The sequence below is a fragment of the Otolemur garnettii genome, unplaced genomic scaffold (assembly GCF_000181295.1).
Source record: "Otolemur garnettii isolate 467f Iridium unplaced genomic scaffold, OtoGar3 scaffold00001, whole genome shotgun sequence".
In the NCBI taxonomy this organism is placed as follows: Eukaryota; Metazoa; Chordata; class Mammalia; order Primates; family Galagidae; genus Otolemur; species Otolemur garnettii.
Window position 1 is genome coordinate 57,285,443 of NW_003852396.1, and position 12,093 is coordinate 57,297,535.

The 12,093-nt window shown below is 40.1% G+C and overlaps 1 protein-coding gene across 1 annotated transcript; it reads left to right on the top strand.

The window, feature by feature from the left end:
* The first annotated feature begins 9,394 nt into the window (after positions 1 to 9,394).
* On the top strand, positions 9,395 to 11,393 carry FSHB (follicle stimulating hormone beta subunit). Its single transcript, XM_003781203.2, has 2 exons — positions 9,395 to 9,583; positions 11,065 to 11,393. The coding sequence occupies exons 1-2, from the start codon at positions 9,425 to 9,427 to the stop codon at positions 11,293 to 11,295; spliced, it is 390 nt and encodes a 129-aa protein (XP_003781251.1). The 5' UTR covers positions 9,395 to 9,424; the 3' UTR covers positions 11,296 to 11,393.
* Positions 11,394 to 12,093: the final 700 nt, after the last annotated feature.

The window sequence follows — 12,093 nt, forward strand, 5'->3', positions numbered from 1 at the left end:
TAACTGAAACTGCTTTTATTAGTATATTAGAGGAAATTTGCTGGCCTGAGAATGAACAATGGACAGATAACTGAATAAAAATATCATGATGCCAAAGAGATAATTTTAATTTGGAAGATATTAAAAACCCCACCTCATATTTTAAAATCCACATAAGAAGATTGTTTATTGACTGAAGCCTGGTTCTTTTTGATTTTAAAAATGAAAACTTTTTCAGAGTCTCCCCAGAATTCTGATCCCTAAAAGAAGCTTAAAGCTCAGCCATTAAGTTGGCTAGCTGGTCACAGTGCCTGCTGCACAGTTGCCAACACGCCAATCCCCCCCACCCCACAGCGCCCCTAGAAAGCTCCTCATATTATGAGCTCATAGGATGCACTGAGCGCCCATTTTTTTCTAGGCCTTGGCACACACTCTTCCCTTTGCCGACTTTATGTCCACTGATTTGGGGGATCCTCATTCTACTACCTTATGACTTACTCTATGTCCAGATTTTAATGACCTTTGGCCCCTCCCTAACCCCCCATCTCAGTAAGAACCCCAATCCCCCTCTACAAGTGTCCTCGACTCTTTGGCAAGTCCACCAAATGGTGCCTCACATGCCTGTAAACCAGTTGTCCAGCTTCATTTTTCACCAAGTGTCTGCGATGTTTTCTACTCGGGCTCTGGCTCTCACTCTCCAAGACTTATGGAACTACATGAGAGCAGTTCCCATGGCAGATGAAATGGTTTGTATGAAGGTCAAGGTTGTTGCCAAGGAGGCTCATGCTGAAAGTTCCCGGATGGTAAAAGAGGGGTGCGGCCTTCCTCAAACTCTGTGCCATGCTGTGTCACTTGAGCCCCCAAGAAAATCATTCATTCATCTCTTGACACAAGATCCCTATCAAAAGCACATGCATCTCTCTCTGACAATAAGCAATAGTTCTTCTTCCTCAGGATAGTAAAAACATTTCCCCTCAAATTCTCATTCAACCAACAGGCTATCTATTTTCTTTCTAAGCGATCCCCCAGTCACACCTCCACAAACATGTCTATTCTACAAGAACAGCTCTGCTTTATGCAACCCACTTCCTATGGGCCACAGTACTAGGTGGACACAGGGCAGATGGAATACAATACAGTATTGGAAACAAGCACTTGTTAGCCTCTCAACAATACTCACACAAAGTCATCCAAATTATCTCTTCACATTTCCTGATCTTTCCCAGTCTATCGAGTCAGCCTCAGAGGAGCATCCAGATATCTTCTCTCTCCAGCTTCCCTGCTCTACCCTTCTACTCCTGGCCTGCTAATTTCTCTACTCTCTCCCAGGTCAAGGCTGTAGATATGTTTTTTCCTGGTTCCCCATAGTTGTAGTTTGGGCTTTCCAAATTCCTCATTGCTGAGCATCTACACACCACATATTCCTTTCTTGTTTCCAGTAGCACACATCAATGTCCTGCACTGAAAGATGACTTTTCCACCAGTGCCGGGAAAGAAAAAGAATGAAGGAAATGGAGACAGAAATCCCATATCTCACATGTCTGTTCTCTAACTAGAAAGTTCTATGCCAAAGATAAGTTAAAATCTCTGTACTTTAGAAAACAAAAATATGTAGTTTAAGAATGACAGTTTCCCCAGCGTTAACATTTCCAAGAGCAGTCTCCAGGATTCAGTCTCAGGCTCATCTCCAGGGACGCACCATAGACATTCTCCGCCCTCCATAGACTCTACCAAGGCCGGCGATCATATGCATTTGAGCTAAGAATGAGAGTCCTGCCCTGACTTAGTGGCTTTGACCACATGTATTAGTGAACTCATTCAGCTAAAAGTAAGGGAGACCCAAAATATTAGTGATCTCAAGAGAATAGAGATTGTTTTCTCTCTCATTTAAAATTCTAAAGTTATATAGTATGGGGCTGGACTGGTAGCACTGAAAAGTCAAGGAAAACTCAGGTACCCTTCCAGGTCACTGGCCTACCAACTTACTCTGTTAGCCCAAGATGAACTAGCCACATTGTAAGGAGCAATACGGAGGAGAAACAAAAAAGCAAAAGTTGTTTGCCACCTGTCTTCTAAAGTTCCTGACAGCTGCCACACAGCATTCCACTTCCACCTTTTTGCTCAAAGCATGTCCATTCCTGGCTGCAAGGATAGTGGGCCACTTACTCTTTGTTCTGTACAGTCATATGCCCAGCTAAAAATTCTATTCCTATGGCACAGTAGTGGGAGAATATTATCAGAGGAAAGCTAGCAGTCTGCCACACGATGTTTCTAAAATTGCTACCTTTTTTTGTTTTTATTTTTATTTTTTATTTTTTGCTAAAAATAGAGAATGGAGCTACCTAAAATAGAATGCTTTAAATTACACATTTTATAAAAAGTTGAGCTATAAGTCAAAATTCTGCCACTCAGTGTAACCAGAGGCGAGACAACGAGTGGTTTAATTCTCTGCTTTCTGGTGAGAGTAATGTCTGCCCTGCCACCTTAAAAGATCGCTCAGAGGATTGAGTGAAAATAAACTGAGATAATAAAGGTGAAAGCAATTTTTGAAATGTGATATAAATAACTCTCAAAGCAAAGTAGAATTAAAGCTATAAATTATTGTTTGTCTTCTTTAAGCATCTACGTCTCTCACTCAAAATTATCTCCATTCTCTTTTTGGGTTTCTCCATGAAAGGTGTCAAGAGAGTACAGGACCAGAAACAAAAGTATGTGATCTAAAATTATGTGGTTCCCATAGGGTTATTGGTCTATCAGAGAGAAAAAAGGAAATTCCATTGAGATTGGAATTCACTTCAATATTTATGAAGACTCGCAGAGATCAACCTGGTGTCTCACCTTCTTCCTATATATAGGATTTGGTATTTTTAACAGAAGTTATTTTTCCTTGGGCTAAATTCTAGATTCTAGCAATCCTGCTTTGCAGAGAAATCTGCCATGACATTTAGAGCAAACACAGCAGCTATGAAGTCAGCCAGTGTTTAAAAAATTATTTTCTGGAGTGTTTAATTTTGCTGTCGTTGTTGTTTGTTGAAAAGTAGTGGAAAGACAAAATATCTGAAAAGCACCTAGTAATTCTAAGCTGTTTCAAGGGGAAAATAAATCCAGGCAAAGAGAGTCTTTTTAAAGAGAACCTTCGATAGCACAGTTGGTAGAGCGGAGGACTAGGGCGAGTCTTGTTAAATATACTTTGTACAGATGCTACAGTTTTGTTCCTGCTCTGCTGGAGGAACAGATGGAGCACTGAGTGGACAAAGGTATGGGAGGGACGGAAAGCCTTGGGGAAAAAGGACAGTTCAGAAAACTGTTACAACAGATTCTAGGTGTCCCAAAAGTCACTCCTATGGTCACCATAGAGAGGGAAAATGAGAAATTGTAGCTGAAGGTAACTTTATGTACAAAATATTCCTTACAAAAGTTTACAAAGAGGTGACCAACATGTAGAGAATTATCTTATAGCAATCCCAGCTCCTCGGGAGGCCGAGCCTAGGACGTTGGGGCTGCAGTGGGCAATGATGAAAGCACTCTGCTCTAGCCTGGATGACAGAGTGAGACTCTGTCTCAAAAAAAAAAAAAAGCCCACTATGTTGATGTGGAATAGTAGTGATGTCCTCAGCCCTCAATGCCTCGGTGCTTCTTATCCACTGGGCCAGTCTGTCTAGTAAATAAGTAGTTATGTGACTGAAGTAATGCCAGGAATGCGGGCATCCCCTTATAAGGTCTAGAATGAAGCTCTGCTACTTACCATGACATTAGTCACCTTCATGCATTTCTCTGATCTTCATTTTTTCAGTTGTCATGTATGGATGATGATAATGTGTACTTCATAAGGCTGCTGAGAACATTCCACGGTATAACGCATGTCAACCTTTAGCACAATGACTGGTACAGAACAAGTGGTCAATAAATGGTTGCACTTCTTAAAATGAGGACAATAGCATTTTCCTGAAAGGATACAGAAGAACTTAAAGAGGATGCGACAGCATCCTAAACTGTTATCCTAACACTTCATCTGTCTATGCATGTGTTGGTGTGTATGTATGTATAAGACGCAACACAAAAAGACATAGAAACAATTCACACCTGCATTTTGTGCTGGGGACAACTGCTGGCCTGTCAGCAGTTTACTATCCTTTCAGAATAGACCACATGAAGCATCAATATATTGTTAGGTACTTGGATGTATATATTGTTCTTAGTGCTTTATGCTTTATTTTCCAGAAACCTGCCAACCGACATCAAAACAAAATCAAATCCATATGGATTTACTGAATGCTTACTCTATGCAAGATCCAACTGCTATCAAGCTGAGGAAATATTTTTAGCTTCCTGCATTATCAGTTGACTGATACCAAATGGACTGCCTTCTTACTGGAACACCATCATGGAATATTCTGAGTGCCATTACTGCTTTTAAAAGAGCTCCGATCAGGAAAATTCCATTCCATTTTGTTCCCTTTTCCTTAAAGGAAAGAAAACGCAGCAGGGCAGGAATGAGCCTCTGATTTTGTTTTGTTTTTTCGGTGTCTCATCTGATGAAATGCAGTTCTGTCTAACTGTGCAGAGGATGAGAACAAGAAGTTTACCAGCTAATACAAAGACGGACTCTCCTCACCCTTCACTGAAAAACATCAAGTGCCTTGTTGTGTCTTTATAGTAACAAGCATTGGCTTTCAGTGGGCTTTTTATTTTAATAGTTTTCACAGTTATATAAGTTAACCTAGACTGACCAGGTATAATGCACATAGGCCAGACATTAGACAAAAGTAAGTAGGTCTTGTGACCTCTGCAAATTTACTCATTAGCTGACAAGTTCTATACCAGTGCTGTCCAATAGAAACATTTAAAATTTCTTGGTAGCTGCATTTTAAAGTAAGGCCAAGGTAAAAAGGACTAGGTGACATTTTAACTTAATAAAAAAATCTTACTTAGCCTAATAAAATATAGTCATTTCAAATATAATCAAAATAAAAGTTATTGAGATCTTGTACATGCTTTCTTATTTTATCCTTAAAATCTGGTGTATACTTTACACTTAAAATCTTACTTTGGACTAGTTGAATTCCAAGTGTTAACAGCCACATGTGGTTGGTGGCTGCTCTATTGGACAGTGAAGCTCTAGATTGTCAATGTTGACTTATTTGACAGGGTAAAAATGTCATAAAATGTTGTTCCTATCTATGGAAAAATTATATCACATATCATTTATTATTTTATAATTTAAATAAAGCAGATAATTCTACTTTAATAATTTTATAATTAAAATACACTTAAATGATGATAATAAAACAATTAGAAAGAAAATAAAAACAGTAAACATTTTAAAACTTTATAAAACATATACCACATGAACAAAAGAAAAAGTGGAAGAGGATGCCAGACCATAGAAAGAGTAGGTAACTCATCACAATATGAGCACAGGTGCTTAATTTACTGTTTTAGTTATTTACTTATTTATTTATTTTGAGACAGAGTCTCACTTTGTCACCCTCTGTAGGGTGTCATGGCATCATAGCTCACAGCAACCTCAAACTCTTAGGCTCGGGCAATTCTCTTGCCTCAGCCTCCCAAGTATCTGGGACTACAGGTGCCCGCCACAACATTGGCTAGTTTTTAGAGATGGGGTCTTGCTTTTACACAGGCTGGTCTCAAACTCGTGATTTCAAGCAATCTACCCACTTTGGCCTCCCATAGTGCTAGGACTACGGGTGTGAGCCACCACAGTCAGCCTAATTTACTATTTTGAACCCAAATATTAAAGAATAATTTGGGAGTAACTTCTTTATAAATGAAAGAACAATATGAGCTTTTGAGCACAGACATTCCAGGGATCCTCTAACAGTTGAAGACATTGGCTTATCAGAATTCACAAGAGAAGTCTATGCACTTGAAATGAACTGTGGTGAGTGTTACCTTGGGTAGGTACTGGGAACTGAAGGCCCATAAAACAGAAACCACTGGACTGAGAGACCATGTAAGGCAGAGTGGGCGGATGTCTCCTAGAAAAAGTTACATTTAAATGAAGTCTTGAAGTGCCTGTAGAGTAGCTTAGAGGAAAAGGAGATTAGAAACATACATCAGGAAGAGGAAACAGAACCCATTTCCTTTAAAGAAGAAGAAGAAGGAGGAGAAAAAAAAAAAACATGCGATTTTGGGGAACTAGAAGGTGCTTCAAGCTGGTAAGAGAGAACCTGACATAGGGTTTCCCTGAAAAGTGTTCAGTAGTTTGTCATTAAATACAGTCAATATTATTGTGCTAAAACACAAGACAGTTTTATTCTAGAAGTCTAGAAATGAATAGGCTAAGTTCTATCTTCATTATTGAGACAATCTCACTTTGATAAAAATCATTATCTTAAATAAATCTAATTTTTTATCACATATGTGACTGAACTCCTGCTCTGAAGGCAGAAGTAAAATGTACATCCATGATAAGTGATCTGGTGTTAAATTTTCATACCATAAGCCTCAAGTGGGCCCCTTCACTCATGCATTACAAGTGTAAAGTACACGCTGGACTCAGGCTATACACTGTTAATTGAGCCTCCCCCAGTCTCAGAAAACTGTTGCAAATCTTTTCCTCTTTTCATAAACCCTCAGTAACTCCTTCCTCATCTTTACTCTCAGGTGATGACCTTACTTCCTAGTTTATGGAGAAAATGAAATTACTCAGAGGCCAGCTGCAGAGCCTAACACCACACCTCCCCACCTGCTACACCTGCCCAGACACCAGTCCACACCCATCATTCCTCCTCCCTCATCCCTCTCTCTCCCCACCAGCACTGCACCCACCTCTCTTCCTGATGGGATTTGACTATCAGTCCCCTCCAAATCTCAGGTTAAAATTTGATTTCCAATGTTGGAGCTGTGGCCAAGTAGTAGGTGTTTGGATCACCTGCAGAAATGGCTTGCTGCCCTACCCCCCACCCCTGGATAAGTTATTGATCTATTAGTTCAAGCAAGAGCTGGTTCTTTAAAACAGCACAAGTCCTCCCTCCACTCTCTCTTGCTTCTTCTCTGCCCATGTGACACACCTGGTACTCCTTTACCTTCCACCTTGTTGGAGGCTCCTTGAAGCCCTCACCAGAAGTGGATCCATGCTTTTTGTACAGCCTGCAGAATTGTGAGCCAAATAAACTTTCTTTCTTTATAAATTACCCAGTCTTATTTCTTTATGGAAAGCAACATAAAATTGACACCCTGCCCCACCTACAAGAACATCACCCTCTACACCTTCCCACCTACCAACATCTCACCCACCATCTTCCTACCCACCACACCTCCACACCTACCACCATCTGCACCTCCACCTCCCCACACTCCAGCATCTCACCTACCATCAGGTTTTAGTTCCAAAAGAACTTCTATAGCCAAGAACTCTAACAATCTTTATATTGCCATATGCATTGTGCAATTTTTGGCCCTACTCAACCTGCCGGCAGCATTTGGCATGGTTATCACTCGCCCCTCCCTGATACATTCTTTTTCTTGGCTTCTGGGATACTACACCCTCTCCTTCTCAGACTTCTTTGGAAAAAGGAAAAACAATCTTCATGATATCCTCAATCTATTACAGACACCTCAAGGTCAACTGAACTCCTTATCTTTCCCCCAAATTTACTACCTCTACAGCCATCCCATTTCAGTTGGTAGCAAGTTTATCCTTCCAGCTACTCAGACCAGAATCTTTACAGCCATCCTTGACTCTTCTTTCTCTTACATCAACATCTATCCATCAAAAACTTGGATTGATTCTACTTTCCAAACACATCCAGAATCAGATCCTGTCTCTTTATCTCCAGTGCTGCCATATTGAACAAGGGTCATTTCTCACCCAGGTTATTGCAGCTCTTATAGGTCCTCTTATTTCTACCTATGTTCTCCTCAGAACAACACAGCAGTCAGAGCAGACCTTTCAGACCCAAATTAGATCGTGTCACTGCTTTACTAAAAATCCTACAATGGGTCCCATCACTTGTAAAGTACAAATCAAAGCCTTTACCTTCCCCAGAAAGGTCCTGTGTGATTTGACTCCTGTTTCAACTCTGACATTAGACCCTAATATTGCTGCAATTGTCCTTTTGCTCCAGTACCACCACTTAATTAATCAATATTGGTAAAACAAATAAATCCCTGTCTCCAGGGAGCTGATAGTCTCCTGGAGAAAACAGATGTCTGTAAGTGATCCCAAACAGAAGGTACTGATTCAAGTTCTCTCTCATCTCCCTTCCTAAACTCTGACAGGTTGAATGTTGGGGGATTTGCCCGGGGTCAGGATCCTAATGGAGGAGACAAGGAGTAAACAAGAACATCTCAGACAGAAAGAACATCCCATGTAAACATCTAAAGAAAATCAATCAGCACCATATTTAGGGAATTAACAAGTAAAGTAGAAAGTTCTTGCTAAAGCATCAAAAAATAAGGATTGAAATTAGGAGCCCTGGATGTGGGAGGTAGAGAGAGATACAGTTCACACTTAAGAGTTAGATCATGAAATGTTTTCTCTTTGTTTTTTTGTTCTTCCCTCACAGCTTTCAATATGCTCTGGAGCAATATATTAACCATATCTTTTCAATGCCCCTACTCAGCAGGGCCAAAGCAATAGTTGGAAAGGATTCTGTTCCCCAGGTTGAAGATACAGAAGAAAAATCTAGAGTCAGATTTAATTTGACAAGGTAAAGGAGTGGGTGTGCTACTGTATCAAATTTAATTTGTACAAAATTCTCCTCTCTGATAGCACTATTTTTTTCTGATCTACTGCGTTTAGACTACTTTGGAAAGGCTTGATCTCCTTGTCTATCTAAACACTGATTCATTTACAGCAAGCTGCAGCCAAGCACTGATCATATTAATACTCAACAAATCCACAAGGTGTTAGTTGCACATACACGATTTTGTATAAAAGGGGAACTCTGACTGGGCTCCATCTACAGCTTTCCCCAGGCAAGACAGCCAACCACAGGTAAGTCTTGGCATCTATGGTTATCAAGTGGTGATGGCTACTTTTGAAATTACAGCTTTTTCAGGCTCTAAAGAAAAACTCTAGAGCTTTGAACTACTATTACATAGGAAATTTATGTTTGTCAACCTGGGATTAATGCATTGTAATCACTGTTAGCAAGTAACTGATTTTATAGACCAATATCACTTTATGACAGCAGTAGTACTCTCTTTACATACAGCTCTGCTTAAATCATGATATTGAAGTTTTGATCTACAATGTATTTCTACTTTGACAAAAAAATGAAGTTTCAAGAAAGAAGAGGCATATGGTCTTCAGAAACAAAAAAGTAAAAAAAGAAAAACATAACAAAGAAAAAAACACTGAAGCAAAATGTGATTGGGTAGACCAAGTATTTGTGGTTTAGTCAACTTACATAACGATCGTAATTCTTCGGTTTCTCGGTTTCTAAAATGGGTTTAATTTTTTGCTTCCCAGACCAGGATGAAGTCAATCCAGTTTTGCTTCCTTTTCTGTTGCTGGCAAGCCATCTGCTGCAATAGCTGTGACCTGGCCAACATCACCATTGCAGTAGAGAAGGAAGAGTGTCGTTTCTGCATCAGCATTAATACCACTTGGTGCGCAGGGTACTGCTACACCAGGGTATGTACCGTGCTTTGCTAGAAGGGATGGTGTTGTGGGTCTATAGGAGGCAGCCTTCATTACCTTCCAATTTGTCAGCATTTTAGGTTTCCTAAGTAACAGCCATGAATCCCTTAGCCAATGCGGTCTGTGTTATCATTAGGGTTAACAACCGTGATATCAGTTAGACATGTGGACTTGGATATGATTTGGGTAAGTTTAGGAACGCCTCAGATCTAATCTGCTGCATTTGATAATACACGAACTCTGCATTCTCCCCTCCACAAAAGTATTTCTGTGTTATATTTTTACAGATAGAGAGATATACATGCATTTAAGCATCGAGGACTTTACAATATTCTCAAGAAGGCAATTCCTGTAACTGAGGCCCTATCTTTGCCATAGAGATAGTACCAAAATATGTTTCCAACTCACAAAGAAACACAAACGACACATTCTTAAAATTGTCTCCTTGGCTCGCCTGCCTACGAATGCCAGCAAACAGGGTGAGAACACAATCAGTTCTTGCAGATTGTTAGAAAGAAAATGAATCCGCAAACTCACTCCCTTCATTATAGCACTGAAAAAACCAAGACGCAGAGCATGGTTGCTGGTCTGCTTCTGTACAGCTTCCTTGCATAAATCCAAGTAAAGAGGCAGTTTCCACTTGTTTTTTCCCTGCAATACCTAGTTAGTTATCCATGCAGAATTTTATTCTACAAACTAAAATTGAAAATAGCAACTATTTAAATGAAATGTACTTTATGTGATGGTCCATGAGCTTAATCAAACTCTACTTATTTTACAATTTATTGTTTCTTCTTGAGATATAGACTTGGTAGGATGACATTAAAATAAATTAAACAGCAACCCCAATTTCTCTCATCAGTTCAAATAACTTTTCCACTGGAAAGTGCTAGAACAAATAATCTCTGCCTGGATTAAAAGTCCTTATGTGCAAACTATGTATTCTTTGAAACTACAAAGCCTGCAACTTTTAAAGGAGGAAAATGTCTACAAGGCATTGGAATATTTAAAATCTGACATGAGCCTTTGTAAAAATATTAAATCAAGCATTAAATTTATATATTTTTGACATGTTATAAATACATCAGGAAAATGTATTTGGAAATATTTTTTTCTGAGAAATTAACTTGTATGTTTATGGATTGTCATTAGCATAGCTTCCACTTAAGTACAAAAGTCAACTTAGAATTTTAAGTTATAGTTTCCTTTTCATCATTTTTTAAAAGTTCCTCAAAATATATGAAAATAATATTTTGATATAGCCATAGAGAATAAGAAAGAGGGACTTAGATTTTCTGTAAGATTTCCAGAACAAGTAGGAACTATGCTAGATAGCATATAGGTCACGTATAAGCTCATGTGGGTTTTAATGGGTAAATATCAGAGCAAGCAGTTTTTAAGTCCTATCTCATTTTGACTAAGCCAAGCAGAAACTTTCAGAATATTGTAACCCCTCTCCTTCCTAAACCCCTCAGGATCTGGTGTATAAGGACCCCGCCAGGCCCAACATCCAGAAAGCATGTACCTTCAAGGAGTTGGTGTACGAGACAGTGAGACTGCCCGGCTGTGCTCACCATGCAGACTCCCTGTATACATACCCAGTGGCCACCGAATGTCACTGTGGCAAGTGTGACAGTGACAGCACTGACTGCACCGTGAGAGGCCTGGGGCCCAACTACTGCTCCTTCAGTGAAGTGAAAAAATAAAGAACAATGGACATTCTGGGCCACCAACTCCTGTCCTGAAGGACAAAGATATCCACAGGGTCTGTATGTGTACAGTGTGCCCAGGGTGCGAACCACTGGGCCAAGGGGTCATCAGACCCCACTTATCCATGCTTTCCTGGCAGAGGGCGAGCTCCAAGACATGAGAGTGCTGGGGCCAGAACCCTGTACCACTCAGCCCTATATTCTTAGGTCTGGCTTCATAAGTTTTATTCGGTCTTCTCTCACAGACTCATAGGTGTTTTCCTCTTTAATAATCTTAGAAATCTTCCTGGGCAATATATTCTTCTTAGAGAGAGGGATAAGTAAATCTGGTGGGCGGAAGTGATGATGGGAGTGAGTGAAACACCTACACATTCGGTAGTCTTCTGCTAGACCCTAGGGCCCTCCAGAGCAAGGTCGGCATCTTCTTACGGATTATAGCTTCAAGGCCTGGAACTTAGCAAGAAAGTCAACAACAGCTTCCTCAAAGAAAGTGATATCAAAAAGGTAAGAGCTGAATGAGGATATTTGAGGCTGGGTGATGAGGCTGCCCCCAGCAACACTCATCCATGGAGGTGGTGGCATCAGTCCCACCTCAAGTCTCCTGCAGCACATGGAGTACCGAGACAGGATGTCTCTCTCTGAAATCCTTGGTGCAGCTGTGGTAACGGAGCTCAGGATTTCTAAGCTATTACCACCAAGACCTTCCATTAAAGACAGCAAGAGATTTTAATTTGGGATGGGGGAAATTGGCCCCCACCTATTTACTACTTAAACAAATTGATCAAATGCTACCAG